At 38.9% G+C, this 16920-nt stretch overlaps 1 protein-coding gene across 1 annotated transcript; it reads left to right on the forward strand.

Moving 5' to 3' along the window:
• Positions 1-2217: 2217 nt before the first annotated feature.
• Positions 2218-4680, forward strand: LOC100687463 (regenerating islet-derived protein 3-gamma-like). The gene is given in 5 exon segments (NM_001256535.2): positions 2218-2308; positions 2864-2982; positions 3192-3329; positions 3974-4100; positions 4384-4680. Coding segments are annotated over 5 exon segments (531 nt in total). The 5' UTR covers positions 2218-2229; the 3' UTR covers positions 4452-4680.
• Positions 4681-16920: the final 12240 nt, after the last annotated feature.

The raw sequence follows: 16920 nt of genomic DNA on the forward strand, positions 1-16920 counted from the left end.
AATTTGAAAGAATATTTGAAAATTGAATTCAATTCAGTTATCTGAAATTGAAAGAATTGTATAATACTCTTATATCTTACACTTAGATTCAGTAATTATTACCAGATTGTAATGTATTTGCTTTATTTCCCGTTCCTCAGCCTCTCCTCATGCCAAACACAGACATTTTCTTACATAATTTGAAAAAAGTCATAGATAGCATGATATTTCACCTCTAAATACTTCACTGTAAATATCAGAAGTAGAAGGAAATTCACTAACTATAATACCATCATCACAAGAGAGAAAATTTAAGTATCTGGGATTATCAAATATCATATTCATATATCACGGTTGTCCCTGAAATGACTTACTTTATTAATCAAGATCCATTTAAAATTTGCTTATGTGATTAAATTACTATATCTCTTTAGGTTCTTTTAACCTGAAATAGATACTTCGGTCAATTACACTGAGCTTTTCAAGAATTTGAGAACATACTCCATTCTAGATTTCTAATTGCTATTATTCACTTCTCAAGTAATTTTTTTAACGTAGCAAGATTTTTCTCAGTCATTTTAATTATCATATTTGTGTGGTGTATTATTCTTATACTTTTAAACTTTAATTTCCACTGAGCACTCACTATATTTATGGCTTTGTATTTACATATTTTGTATATATTTTGATATAATACTTCCTTTTTCCTTTTTAACAAAAGAATATGTTGGCTATATTTCATATTAGATTATTTGTAGGTTCTACTGACTTTGGAATCTGATGACATGAATCAGTAATGAGCATAACTGCGTGACTTCATCACAAATCCTTACTGTAAACATGTACACACAATAGTGTGAGAGACAAGATCTGTAGAAAATCCCAGCTTAACGATGTCCAGGACTGGCTAAACCACACCTGAAACACATGGTATGAGCCACATGTTTCCTTCTGTTGCCAAAATTGCTAACTCAGAAGTAAACCTGACTGAGGAACTTTTCTCAGTACCTTTACATGAAACTGGCTCCTCTCCCAGTAAGAATGTATCAGATATAAACATCTTTTCATTTAGAGCCAAATGATAGTCTTGCAGAGGAGGTTCTTAGCAGCCCAGGGTAGTGAACATCTTGATGTCACATCTCCAACTTACATGCAAGATAGAACAATGTCTACAATTCATCCAATCACTGCTCTGACTCTAACCCTCTTTTTACTTCCTTTGCCTCTGCATCATTTGACTCTAATCTTCTTATGCATGAATTTACATTGTCTCTTATTTTACCACAGGTAAGCTCCATCTCTCAAGAGACTGGTAAGGCAAGTTTAGCATCTGATTTTCCTTAATATCCTGGCTCACCTATTGAATCATCGAGAGATTCTGGATTTTCCTTAAAATTAGCCACCATGTTTAAGATGCAGCCATGAAATAATCATCCCCATTTTTGACTTCAGTTCCTTCTGTACTCTCACTGATGATAACTGTGATACTTGTAATTGCCATACTCACCTCCACTTATCATCCAAGATCATTTAATTTAACTACACAAAATAGAAAGAAATATACATGTATGCTTACAAAAGGGAGTTCTTGAATATCAACTAAAAGAATTACTCCATTAGATGTTCCCCTTTTTTAATACTACAATTCCTGCTAACAGCCCCTAATACAGAAGAAGAGCCAGCGAAAGAACAAATTTCACCTGTTCCTGGGGAAAGGGCTGACCTGCTAACGGGAAAGAGGCAAAATCTGTGGCAATTCCCAGCCTATGCTGGGAAGAGACTCCTCCTTACGGTAGCAATCTCCTTGAACCAATGCCAAGCCCTTCCCATGACCCCTGACACCTCCACATTCCTGTTATTGATTTCAGTGCCTGCCCTTCAATTTTTCTTATAAAAGCCCAGCCTGACTGACAGACCATTGCAAATCCCTGCAAGACAGGTGAGTGGAAGCTGAGAGTGGCAGGAGTTATACTGTACATATTTGGGGGAAGGTACAGGAGGATCCCTCTGTGAGACAGAGACACAGCATCTGTGATTTCAGCACAGGCTGGCTGGCAGGTCTCATGGGGTGGGAGGGTGTACTGATCATCTGATTCTTTCCAGAGCTATACAAGGGGATAGATGTCACTGAGATCAATTTGTTCCTAGGGGACTAAACAAAGACAAGGAAGAGGAGTCGCCCTCCCTAATTGCCCTCTTTCTAATTACTCTTTCCTTAGTGATCTCTGATTGCTTCCTAGGATCACAGACATGATGCTGCCTCCCATGGCCCTCCCCAGCATGTCCTGGATGCTGCTCTCCTGCCTGATGGTCCTGTCTCAGGTCCGAGGTGAGCTTGCCCTGTCTGTAGCACTGGGTCCTTGTGAATGCTCAGGGCCAAGAGGAAGAAAAAAGGCTCCTGTGGTAATGGTGACATATCTCCCCACACAATGAAACTGCCTATAACTTGCCCAACTCACTCCTTCCTTCAGAGTAACCAGGGGTGACAGGCGTCGCAGTGGTCCACTAGCACCACAAGGAGGTCATTCATTTTGTCAGTGCAGTCTAATTTATGTTGGAAGGTGAAGGAGGAAAAGCATGAAGGGTCAATAATGAGATATAGGGAAGGAAAATGAGGATCCAGTGCAAGAATGGTCGGCCTAGTGTGTGGAAGGGTTGGGCTTTGAAGGTGAAGGAGGAAAAGAGGAGAGAAGTTTCTTCACTTAGTGCAGTTGGTTCAAGACCCAGAAATCCTGAAAGGGTAGGCAATGGTGAGAGACAGTCAGGGCTTTGACATCACTTCCCCACGCACCGGCCTCATAGATATTCCCCTAGATCACCTCCCTACCCTGATGCCCACTCTCCTCTTCACTTCTTCCTTCTCTTTGACTCCCTTCCACCATAGGTGAAGACTCCCAGAAGGACGTGCCTGCCCCACGGATCACGTGTCCCAAAGGCTCCAAGGCCTATGCCTCCCACTGCTATGCCTTGTTTATGACCCCCAAATCCTGGATGGATGCTGATGTGAGTACTTGGGTTTTCAGTTAGGGGTTTTAAGGGGAAAGTACATTAGAGACCTGAGGGGGTAGGTTCCATTCTCCAGAGTTTCTCCAGAAGGGGCGAGATTGAACACCCTCATCTCTTGCATATATACCCCTTCTCTCCTACCTCTGCCCTGCCCTCCCCCGAGTTATGACTCAGGCTCCCCCTGAGTCTCTCCTTTCCCCACCCAGATGGCCTGCCAGAAGAGGCCCTCGGGACACCTTGTGTCTGTGCTCAGTGGGAGTGAGGCATCCTTTGTGGCCTCCCTGGTCAAGAACAGTGTGAACAGCTACTCATATGTCTGGATGGGGCTCCATGACCCCACAGAGGTATGCACTCATTTCTCTTCATAACCTCTCAAGCTGCTATTGCCCCCCAGCCCACTCCCTGTCCCCAGTGCCTACCCACCAAATGCCCTAGAGAGCCCTGGAGCTCAGAGATCTAGGAGGACATTAGGGAGAAGGGAAAGGTCTTGCAGCCAGCTGAACAGCTGAGTTCTGTGGAAGTCCCTTGTCTCCAGCTGAAGTGAATCTGCCTCCTGTCATGCTTTTGCACAATTTCCATGTGAGGCCTTGTAATTCAGTTCTCTGAGCTTCACAGAGTCGGCACTTACTGTGCTGAGGGAATCCTAAATGAACATAGGATCCATTTTTGCTCTGTAAATCAGACATTGTCTTTGAGGTTCAGAGGGTAATCACAAATGTACCACTGATTGCTGTTCAGTCAGGAATGTGTTACTCTGAATGGTTCTGTTGGTCTTTGTGATTACTGATTTTGGAATCTGCCAATCAAAACAAGGAATTAGGAAAAGTTTCCTTTCCAGAGGAGAGCTCTGGCTCCAGGGCAGCATCTGGATGAGCAGAGCAAATTTGGTGATGTTGGGGAAGGATTCATGCAAGGAGAACTCTAATGGAGAGTTCTAATGGATGGAGGGTGGTGAGAATTCAACCTCACCACCCTCCATCCTCTACAGGGCTATGAGCCCAATGCAGATGGTTGGGAGTGGAGTAGTGCTGATATTCTGAATTACTCTGCCTGGGAGAAAAACCCCTCCACCATTGCAAACCCTGGCTATTGTGGGAGCCTGTCAAGAAGCACAGGTAAGTAACAGAGAAGCTACTTTCTGCCCAGGCTTTTTCATCCTCTATTTCCCCATTTCTCAGCATGACCCTCAAAGAATCCCCCTGAGCTAGAAAATGTAGTGTTGATTTGTCTCCACCATCCCCTCTCATCTCTCCTTTTTTTGAGTCTCATTTCTCTGGAGTAGGACACTGGTGAGGGTGAGAAGGAGGCTTTGAATCCTAGGCCAGAAACTGGGATGCCTCTCTCTTGGGTTCATAAGCTCTACCAGCCACACTTACCTGAGCTCCTCTGTTTCTCTAGGATACCTGAAATGGAAAGATTATAACTGTGCTACGAAGCTACCCTATATCTGCAAGTTCAAGGACTAGGTCTGGGGAGACCTCAGGAACCTGAGTTTTACATGCAGCTCATCATGGACATGGGACCAAGCATGAATACTCACCCTAGAGTCTTCAAATAAATATCCTCCCATACCTCCAAACTGACCACATCATTATGACCTTCCCTACTTCTCAGCCTTATCTAAAATACCGCTGTGTCTTCCATAACTTGAGTTCAAGTGAGAAAATTAAAAATAAATGTTTTGTCTCAATTGTCTGTCTTGTGCACTTCTGTCTCATAGAGAAAACTTTAGTTGGAAGAAGTGGTTGAGTAGGAAGTCCTTGGGGGTCTTCCTTTTGCCCAATTTCATCCTGGTTTCTGGAAAAGTTCCTAAATATGCATTGTTACTAGCCTGTTTGTAATGGGAGGTGTTTCAATACAGCTCGTGTAGGTTTGGGGTGTGCACATTGCTCCCCCACACATTCTGCTGCATATTCCCCTAGGTCTGATGGTATAACACTACCAGTTTAAAGTTTCAGACGATGTTTAGAACAGTACTTCCTAAAGTATCAGACTGAAGGACAATTAATAGGTTTCTTCTATATTTGTAAAACAGACTATGAATAAATAAATCAAAATAATTAGATGGATAAAACAAATAATATATGGACCTATTTTTTATTATCTTTGACAGGCATATAAGTGATATGTCAAATTACTGTACAATTTCCTAATATCTTTCGAATTCTGTTACTTTCCTTGCCATGGTCAGAGGGCATTGCTCCACCGAACTATGCATTCCCCTGTCCCTAGCAGGCACTTGTGAGAACAGACTCAACTAGGTCCTCTTTCTTTTGCCCTAAAACATCCTTATCTAGTCAGGACTGGATTTGGGATGGCTTTAACATCTGATAGGATTTTTGTTACTATTTTTTTTCAGTGAAAAAAGAATGATGCTCTTTTGAATAAATTCCCTTTAACTGACTACAGACAAGACCCAGACTTTTCATGGAACTATCTATATATCAAGACCACTGATCTGCCTTCCATCTTATCACCACCTCTCCCTAATCACATGTTTCTATTATAGAAAAAAAGTGTATTTGGCTAGTTTCCTAATCTGAAAAAGAATTCTTTTCTATGAAAAGAATCTCATATGAGACCACTGACAAAATTTTCCATATAAGCAAAGAATACTACAACATTGCTAGGTGAGGTTATCACTTTTTGAATAAATAGTTGAGATGAATGCACTTTATCACTTGTTAAAAATGAATATTTGTTAAATTTCTTTTGCTCTTTCTAAGATAGACTGCCTTGATTAAAGCATTTTTGGTGGAAACACTTTTCCATCAGTTTAAATGATGTGTAACACCATGGGTCTTGAGTTTTTGCCCTGGTTGAAGTAATAAAAATCAGAAAAATTCACAATGACAGTGCTTGTGCCAATTCCTATTTAATTTGAGTTCCTCCTTCAGAAAGGAGTTGTAAGGACCACATTCTGTTCTTTCAGTTGGAGGATACCATAGTATAAGACAGGACATTTGTAGTTGCAGGTAAGAAAGATCCCAGCATAATATGGCTCAAAAAATAAGTATATGTATTGCATCACCTAACTGAAATATCTAAAAGTAAGGTAGGTTCTGAGTTCAGTTCATTCAGGGACAGCAGTTATTTCTCTGGGCATTTCTATCTTGTCACAAAATATCACTCTTCCAATTTTTATCATATCTTTGGTTGTACTTTTAGTTCTCTTGTCAGCTTACATTGTGAATATATCTTTGTATTTTCCCTTTGCCCAAATAATTATGTAAATATGTCATGTCTAATTTTAGCCTCCCTTTGACCCACTGGCACTTAAAGTTTAGATAACATGATTTTTCAAATCTAGGCTGGTGATACTATATATTTTAGAGAAGTAATTAGTCATTTGGTAAAGATATGATCAAAATACTGCCCTCTCCTCAGAGCAATGTAAAAATAGATAATTAAGAGGACACTTGGAAAAATCTGTGATATTGGAACTTATTAAATATTTTGAAAACTTTTCTCTCAAACTGGGTTTAGACTGGACATCGCTACTCTCCTAAGGATGTGTTAAATATTATAATATTTATCTGGAACTCCAACAAAGCCACTTGGTATCCATATTCTGGCTCTATAAACCAAGTGGCTACCTAGTGATTCCTTAGCCTTGCAGGAAATTCATAACCAGTTCTTTGCTGCCAACTATTTTCCCTCAAGTACTTTCTGACTCTTAAAATTATATATATATAATTATATATAATTATATATATATAATTTTATATAATTTTATATAATTATATATAATTATAGATTATGTATTAATTATATTACAGATTATTATATTTTATATTATATATTAATTATATTATATATTATATATAACTATATAATTTTATATAATTTTATTATTTATATATATAACATCATTGCAAATAGTCATGAAGTATTTAGTCTATCTTCTCTAACATAAAATTAAAAATAATATAACATTCAACAAACCAAGTAAGTTTTAGAAAATGTTGTACTATTCAATTGATATTAACCACTATAAACTACGCTGAAGTGTTTCATGTTTGTTAAATTATAAAAATGTACATGTAGTAGTAGGAGGAGGTGGAGGTAATAAAGAACCTTTTCATATTCCCCCTTTGTACATTCTCCTTTTACAGTCTCCCCTTCACTGTCCAGTTTGAATGGTTTTACTGGAGTAGAGGGGAAAGATTTGTCATAACAGGATCTGAGAGAGAAGCAGAACCAAAATCAAAGCCTAGCAAATGAGCAGAGCAAACCCAAGACACTACAAAGAGACATAGGTGATAAGGGCTCAGAGAGATTCCCAGCATGGGGAGGGGCTCTTCCAATGGAGAGGCTGGAAGTGCCCAAGGTATCCTCTCCACAGTCAGGATGGATTTCCCTTTAGGCAAAGGTGGAATGTTATTGTTCTCTGAGGACTCACAGATGCATAGTTCTCAGGTCACTGAGAGGCAGAGGGAAGAGGAAAAAGTCTTCCAGGAAAGACTACAAAATGGAAGAAATAAAGTGGTCCAGAAGCAGATGCAAGAGGTCAGGCCTGGGAATAATGGAGATACCTGGGGAGAGATTCATGAGAGACAGAGAAGCAGGGAAGAATAGACACACTATTCCTCCTACTACCAGCCTATCTCGTATCCTCATTGTCTTTTCCCCCACACCCATAAAGTGACCACTATTTGCCTATGTAGAATCTGATAGGCAAATGAGGATGATTTTTTAAAAGATGACAATTCTTCCAATTGAGTCCAACTGTAAATATTTTCTGCAAACCTGACTTCAGTGTAAAAATTCTACCTTCAAGATTACATTTTAGTATTTTAAATTTAAAAAATAATAATAATACAGTAAATGTCTACCCTAACCTCCAAACCAATTCTCTAAAGAACAAACACCCATATATGAGTAGCAAACTATTATGTTAAATAGAAAAGTCTTTGAAACTTGACTTCCTGATTGGTGGACAATAAATGTATTTGTTTAAAACTTTTTTTGTTATTTATATGAGATGACATACAATGCCTCTCTGCACCAGCAACATCTGTGACTTGTGTCTTTTTTTTCACCCATACTTAGTTCTGAACTGTCTTGTCAAGGATGTCTGTGTAGTGAAAAATCTTTAAAAACAGAAAAGGAGTGCCTGCGTGACTCAGTTGGTTAAGCAGCTGACTCTTGATTTCAGCTCAGGTCATGATCTCAGAGTCATAAGATCAAGCCATGCATTGGGCACTGCATTAGGCTTTGTACTGGGTATCTATCTGCTTAAGGTTTCCTCTCTCCCTCTCCCTCTGTTGTTCCCCTCTCTGTTATACTCCCTCTCTCTCTCTCCAAATGAATGAATGAATGAATGAATAAATAAATAAATACCTTTGAAAATAGAAAATGGATACCACACATCTGTCAGAATGGCTAAATCAAAAACACAAGAAACCACAAGTGTTGATGATGATGTCAAGAAAAATGAACACCTGCACACTATTTGTGGAAATGCAAACTGGTGCAGATACTATGGTAGACAGTATGGAGGTTCCTCAAAAAATAAAAAATGGAATTACCACATGATACACTAATTACACTATTGGGTATTTACCTAAAGAATACAGAAACTCTAATTCAGAAAGATATATGCACCGCTAATTTTAATGTAGCATTATTTACAATAGCCAAAATATGGATGCAACCCAGTGTTCACTGACAGATGAATATATAAAGAAGAGGTGGGAGATATATAGATATAGATAGATATAGATATAGATATAGATATAGATATAGATATAGATATAGATATATCTATAATGTAATGTTACTCAACCATAAAAAGAGAATGGCATCTTGCCATTTAATGCAACAATATGTATAGACCTAGAGTAAAATGCTAAGGGAAGTAAGTCAATCAGAGAGGCAAATACCATATGATTTCGCTCATGTGGAATTTAAGAAACAAAACTAATGAACAAAGAAAAAGGAGACAAACAAAAAAACAGATTCAAATAATGAGCGGGTAGTTACCAGAGGGAAGGCAGGTGGGGGAATGGGTGAAATAGGTGAGGGGGATGAAGAGTAGTACATTTATCATGATGAGCACCAGGTGATATATGGAATATGTATAAATATATAATCACTATACTGTATACCTGAAACTAGGGGCACCTGAGTTGCTCAGAGCTTGAGCATCTACCTTTGGCTCAGGAAGTGATCCTGGGTCCAGGGATTGAATCCCACATCAGGCTTCCTGTGAGGAGCCTGCTTCTTCCTCTGTCTATGTCTCTGCCTCTTTCTCTGTGTCTCTCATTAATAAATGAATATAACCTTTCAAAAAATTTTCCCTTATAATATAACCCAATGCATATGAAGGCATCTGCATCAGCCCATCTATGTCCCCCCACCCATGGGACTTGGGACTTGGAGGTAAGGTAAAGTATGGTGAGTATGTAGGGCTCATGCTGCTCATCAAGTCTTTTGCCTTCTGCCATTATCAGTGAAATTGATATTGTCCAACTTACCTTGCAAGCAGGGCGATATTTCAGAGACTTCATAGTTCTTGACATGAAATTAAGTAACTTTTATATATATTGGAAGAAAATTAACTGAAGGGTCTTGAGTTTCACTTAATTTCTTTTTTTTAAAGATTGATTGATTGATTCATGATAGACAGAGAGAGAGAGAGAGGCAGAGACACAGGCAGAGGGAGAAGCAGGCCCCATGCCGGGAGCCCGACACAGGACCCCAGGATCGCACCCTGCTCTCCCACCTTCCCTCCACAACCTACCATGAATTTTTCTCTTTGCCTCCCTTCATAGATGTAAAGTACTACCAACCTCATCCTGTCACAGTGTCTAGTCCTGCATAGTACTAAGGATTGTCCTGTCATTCTTCCCTTAGGGACAGCTGAGCTTTTCAATAACCACTCTGCAGAGGAAGACTGAATCTTAGTCAAACAATCTTCTGAAATATCTGCTAATATCAAATATGATGGACTTCAAATGGGTCATAGACTGGGGAATTTTGTAAGAAAACAAGTAGGAAGAAAGTCAGCTAGAGCACCATTGGAGTTTGGGAGTTAGATTGTCTATGTTTTTATTAGCCTATTCTCAGGAATACTTAATGGAAAGAATTTTATAATTTTCCTCCTTTTAGAGGTTTTCTGTTTCTAAAGCTATTTGTACAACAGTTTTCAAGATACTAATGATAAAACGTTTGGAATGTTTGAACCTTTTGATTATAAAGTACCACACAAATAGATTTGTCTTATTCATACCACAAATTCCCCTGAATGGCCACTGACATTCTAATTTGTCTTTCATAAAATCCTACCAGAATTTCAAATGTTTAGTGCTCTTGGCACCACAATCCTTATCATATTAAAAGGCAGACTATGACTCTGATGTTCATTATATGACTATAGCTATTTATATTCAAATGATAAAAATGTATAAGAAACAAAGAAAAAACATCTCAGCCCTGTAATCCGCTTTGTCCTGATAACACTGAGTAGTGAAACAAATCAAATCAAGAGGTTTATACTAAGTGGTGGCACCTGGGTGGCTCTGGTCATGATTCTGGGGTCCTGGGATGGAGTCCCACATCCAGCTTCCCGCAGGGAGCCTGCTTCTCCCTCTGCTATGTCTCTGCCTCTCTTTCTGTGTCTCTCATAACTAAATAAATACTATCTTTTTTTTTTTTTTAAAAAAGAGGTTTATACTAAGGGCAAAGAAGAAATAGAATAAAGATAAAGATCATGTTTCATTCAATGTAAAGAGTACAGTGCTGCTCAGAAGGGGCCTTCCTCAGCTGTCCCTTCTGTGAGACTCAAGGGTAGGGACACCTGAAGGGGTTTTTGGAAATGGCTCTCCAAGACAATGAACCAAATACAGGAAGAAAATCAAACTAAACACTTTTATTAAAGAATGCCTGGCCTGATAAGACTCTAAGGAACATTCTCACTTGGGGCAAGAGGGTGGAATTTTTTGTAAGATTTTATTTATTTATTCATGAGAGACACAGAGAGGCAGACACAGGCAGAGGGAGAGGGAGAAGCAGGCTCCCTTCAGGGTATCCCAAGGGGGTAGAATGTTTAATGGAACTTTACTATGGGAAGGTGAATTGAAGTTCAGCTACTATCAAGAATAAAGGGGAACACCTGGGTGGCTCAGCGGTTGAGTGGCTGCCTTTACCTAGGGCATGATCCTGGGGTCCTGGGATTGAGTCCTGCATCTGGCTCCCTGTAGGGAGCCTGCCTCTCCCTCTGCCTAAATCTCTGCCTCTCTCTGTATGTCTGTCATGAATGAATGAATAGAATATTGTTTAAAAAATAATAAAGGAATTGTTCTTGAGGATTAGCAGCCATAGCTTGAGTAATTTAAATTTTCTCTAAAGGAATGGAGAGAAGCAATTACGAGTTGATGTTCTGCACAAGTAGGAGCTGGCTGGAAGAAAGGCCACAGGGGGTTAAGTATATGCAAAGTCAGAGAGGAAATTTCTCAGGTCTCATGTCCTTCAGGTGCTTTCATAAGAGAAATAGGGGAATTATTCCCATTACAAGTTTGAGTGAGGTCCATCTCAAGAAAGCAAGAATGGCAGAAAACTCTGGCAGAATTCTAATGACCCCCCATCGACCCTTGATTTTATTATAATATCCCCCCTTCAGTGTGAGCAGAGCTTGTAAATACAGTCTCAACTCCTGAGTCATATTACCTTACGTGGCAAAAAAAGTCTTGAAGTGGCAATTAGGGTCACTAATCAGTTGACAGTAAATCAATTAAAAAAGGAGAATTCTGGGAGATTATTGAGGTGGGTCCTTTCTAATTACAGGAGCCATTTAAAAGCAGATTTCTCTGATTGGCAGCATCAGGGCAAGTCAAGAAATTCAAAGCATCAAAAAGATTCATTGTGTCATTGCTGGCTTAGAAGATGGAGGTGGCCTTGTGCTAAGAAATGGAGCTTAGACTTAGAGTAGGTCCTCAGCTGGCAGCCAGTAAGGAAATGGGGCTAAGGAAAGTGAATTAACACACAGAGTTTCCATGGGATGAAATATGTAGGGGTAGGCTGGAATCCATCTTTTAAGTCATAATCACCTTCTCTGAGAATCAAGGACCTTGTGCCTCCTAGATCATAATGAAGAGATCTTAACTTATTTTTTGGTATCCCCTGAGCCTAAATCAGGCCTTGCTTAAGGAAAAATATTATGAAAGAGAATTCTCTATCTAACCCCGTTGCATTCTCTAACTGGGAAAATAAGGAAAACACCCATGTCGAAAGAACCAATAGAAAATTCCACTAGATGTCAGAATCTGAGGTCAGTCCAGCAGGATCCCATCAGGGAGATATTCAGAATGTTCTGGGAGGTCTTATTGCACAAGATAGTGCGTGATCTTGATTGATCTGAAAGTGTGCTCAGGAGAGGATGAGCAGCATGGGCTTCCAGGCTACCTGTGAGATGGTAAAAGTAAGGGAGCCATTTGGTAAATACAGATATGCTAGAGTGGTGCAGGCAGAGGACAGATCAGGAAACAGATGGCAAGGGAAGGCCAAGGAAACAAGGATCCAGCAGGACTCTGCAGGGAGTGTGCAGGGACCTTGACGAAAGAACAGCAGGATCTTAAAAAGATGAGGGGGAAAAAAAACAGACTGGAAGAAAGAAGAGTTGAATTTTAACCGCTTTTTCTTCCACAGTATGATGTTGAACAAGTCAGTTACATGAATTTCAAACTGCTTTCTCCATTGTTCCAAACAGAGACACTGCTCATCTTTTCTCTCTGCCTTCCTTGTCCATGTGTCTCACAGATTGTCCTATTACAGGCTCACAAAATCTCTGCCTGCTTCCTCATGCCACCCGCCAACCCTAGCCATCACTATTCCTTGAAGGTCTCTGCTCCTTCCTGGACTGCTCGGGGTCATGAGAACTGAGCATCTGGTGACTTCTGGAGAAGGGCAAAGCCACCTTTGACTTGCATAGTTTGCCAACCTACCTGTGGGAAGGGCAACCGCACCTCATCTGTGACAATTCCCAGGGTGTACCAGAAAGAGGCTCTTCCTGGTGCAACAATTTCCTTATATCATCCCTCTGTAGGGCTCTGAGCTTCTACCCTTGCCATCCCTTCATAATTCAAATTCGAAGTTATATAGAAGAGGAATCTAGAGGAAAATAGCTGCTGCTTCTGGATTTGAGGAATTTATAAATTTTCTGGAGACCCCATACGCAAACTTAATAAATAAGATAACTTAAGCTTGATAGAGTATGCACTTCTGACTATTCAGGGATCTGAGCTTTAGAGGAGGGAAAGATCATGGATGTTTTTCTGTAACAGCTAGTTCTTTCCCTAATGCTTTTGTGTCCTTTATTTCCTTGGACCCAAGCTGAGGCATGAGAAAAGGAGAGGTAGGGGTTCTGACTTATTCTCTGTCTTTCTAAGCCTCCATCCTGATTTCAATTTATCTGATCCCATGTGTTTGTGACCATGAGTGGAACTTGCTCATACTTATGCTGAGATGGGGAAGAACAATATGCCCCTCCCAAACATACACACATAGACACAAATACACACACATACACATAGGTTGGTGATGCTTTTGTATATGAAAGACACATTGTTGGTTAAAGTACTGGATACTTTCCATCCTTAGATGGGTGGATAAAGGAGATGTAATTATATATATATATATATATATATATATATATATATATGCAATGTAATATTTTACATCCCTTCTAAGCCACCTTTATGAGATCTTCCCATTTGTGATGACATAGATTAAGCTATAGGATAATATGCTAAGTGAAATATGTCAGAAAAAGAAAGACAGAACCATCCAATTTCACTTATATGTGGAATCTAAAAAAAAACAAATGAATAAGCAAACAAAAATCAGAAACAAACCCATAAATACAGAGAACAAACCAATGGTTGCCAGAGGAGAGGGCGGTAGGGGGACAGAAAAAAATGGATGAAGGGGAGTGGGGTATACAGGCTTCCAGTTATGGAATGAATAAGTCATGGGGATGAAAGATATAGCATTAGGAATATATTCAGTGACACTGTAATAGCATTATATAGTGACAGATGTAGCTATACTTGTGGTGAGCAGAGTATAACATTCGGACTGTGGAATTACTAAATTGTATACCTGAAGCTGATGTAACACAGTGTATCAGTTACACTTCAACTTAAAAAAAGTATTAGGCATTCGTTTTTTACATTTATTCACTTTCTGAGGTCTTCTTGTGGGGTCTCTATGGCTATGGCCGTGATCAATGAAGGGTGGTTATTTACTGAAATCAGTCAAGCCTCAAAGAGCTGGATATGTTGATTATAAAGACACTAAAGTGAGGGAAATCAGCAAGCTTTGTTAGTATAAAAAAAAAGTGACCTGGAAGTAAAACTTTCTGAGTTCAAATAAATCCTAAGTACCCAATACTTAGTAGCTATTTGATCTTAAATGACTTCTCTCCTCTGATCTTCAGTTCCTTCATCTTTTAAGTACATTCAATAATAGCACCTATATTAGCAGATTGTTATGGGAATTAAGTAGGTTGCTATTTGTAAAGAATTTAGGATTGTACCTGGCACATAGAACATGCAATAAAAGCATATGTTAAATAAACTATTTTTTAAAAGTTAGAGTTCTAGGCAGAAGAAAAATAAAAATGCCTCCCTCAAAAAGTCCCACAAATTATGTACTATATCAATTAGAGTTTTCCTTTAAGGTAGAAAAGACTAAATTATAAGTAGGCTTCCTTATACCTACAGAACACAGCAGCCCACAGAAAGGCCTCACTCTAGCCCATACTTCCTTAGCCCCTTTTCCCCCCACTCTCATATTTGCTAGACAGGCTCTTATTCATATGACTGTCAAGAATTAAAGCAAGAGGGAAATGATGCCTCTAAAAATACCTGGGACAAGGGTAGAAAGTAGTATATAGCTACTGGAAGAGGCCAGCAGCACCACATATTAGTCACAGCCTTGACACTTTCCAAGCCTTATTGGAGGCTTATTAAGATATCACTCTACTTGGGGACACATTAATACTAGATAGCTCTCCAGCTATCAGAGATTGCCAAATGATATCTTTAAAAAAAAAAAAGATTTTATTTATTTATTCATGAGAGACACAGAGAGAGAGAGAGGCAGAGACATAGGCAGAGAAAGAAGCAGACTCTATGCAGGGACCCCGATGTGGGACTCTATCCCGGGACTCCAGGACCACACCCTGGGCTGAAGGCAGGCACCAAACCGCTGAGCCATCCAGGGATCCCCTGCCAAAGGATATCTGATGCGGAAGGCCTACAATGAATTCCTGTAAACTTGGTGAAGTGAGGTCAGAGGGCAGAACTTTGAGGCTTTTGATAATACTAAAGGTCTGGGAAATAAGGTTTCCTGAAAAAGGCATTTCTCAGGACATATGAAAAGTCCTCAATTTTTATTGCTTTGCATGAGGAATTTGGCCAGCCATATATGTAAGCAATAAGGATAACTATCTCAATAAGTAAACAGCTATTGAGGGCAATAAAGATTTTCATGAGAGATCTCTGTGAATTGTTATTTGTTTTAAATCTTTTTTTTTTTTTTATCTTGCAGCTGTTCCCTCTTTATGTCATGCCAGCTATGATATATTTTATCATGCATTTTAAAGAATTAGGTCTTTTATACCTGGAAATTCACTGCTTGTTTGAAGTTTTCTTGAAGTAATCAAAACTCTCACAATGAAAAGAAATATGCCACAAAGTACTATGTTTTATTTTTTTTTTAATTAATTGATCATTCATTTTTAGCAAGGGAAACCTATCATGGGACCAAGCACACTGGACTCTTCTTACCTGCATTCTTCCAAAACTCTGAAGAAATTACACTAACTCCATTCGTAATAGGAAAAAAAAGTTATTTTTTCTTTTTTATACACTCTTTAAAAAGTATAACTATTTTTAGTAAACGGAGATTAATTAAACAAGCACTTATGAACCTATCAATCAGAACAAAAATATCTCCTTTGTTTAAAATCTTTAATTTTTATAAGAAGAAAAAAACCCTTATTTTGAATTCTCCAGGTAAATACCATGATACATTTTTCTGGATTCTCTTCTACTTTTTAATTTTTTAAAACTACATGTGAACTAATCAATAAATAATATATACTATAAATCCATGTCCTTCAAAAGCATACATAAATTTTATCAAGTATTTTTAACTTCTTGCAACTTTTTTTCATTTAATGTTAAGTCAAGATTTAGCTTATTTGACTAACTTTTACTTAGTATTCCATTATATTTTATTTATCCATTTATATCAATATACTCATCATTTCTTCTATGGATAATTAGTAGTTTTTCCCCCTAAACTTTCATTCTGTATTGGCTTAGGTTGCCTAGATTTCAAATGTATATTCCTTGGTGATTCCTGTAAGTATTCCATTTCACTGCACCATCTCAGAGGCAGTGATTCACACCCACAGCTCTGATGAACCTAGAAGCCCAGCCTCATATCCAGCTATACTGCTTTTCCTTAGGCATCAGCTCCCTAGAGTCCTCACCTGCTTGATACTTTGAGAACATCTGTATCATGCTAGCTACTTATGCTCAAATACTTAGTGGCCATCTTTAAATGTATGGAACTCCTAACTCTTGCCTCCTGAAATAGGTCTTGAGAGGTTTCTGACCTAGAAAAGGAATGCAGAAACCACCTAAAGCCACCTGAAATTATGCTTAGACATTTGGATTCACCCAACTCCTTTCCCACTTCTACCCATGCTTAGCACTAACAAAGGACCCCACAGTTACAGGGAGTAGAAGGAAATCTACCAATTTGTTTTTGGAATAAGTAGGATGAATTAAGGAGGAAGACATCTTTGAATCTTTGAAATATTAGCATCATCTGGGTCTAGGGAGCTATGCACTGTGTCGTTAGCAATGCACTAAATCATGAGAAACTAATCTCCAATAGACTCACCTTATGAAGATTCAGCCA

Source organism: Canis lupus, chromosome 17 (assembly GCF_011100685.1).
Source record: "Canis lupus familiaris isolate Mischka breed German Shepherd chromosome 17, alternate assembly UU_Cfam_GSD_1.0, whole genome shotgun sequence".
Taxonomy (NCBI): Eukaryota; Metazoa; Chordata; class Mammalia; order Carnivora; family Canidae; genus Canis; species Canis lupus.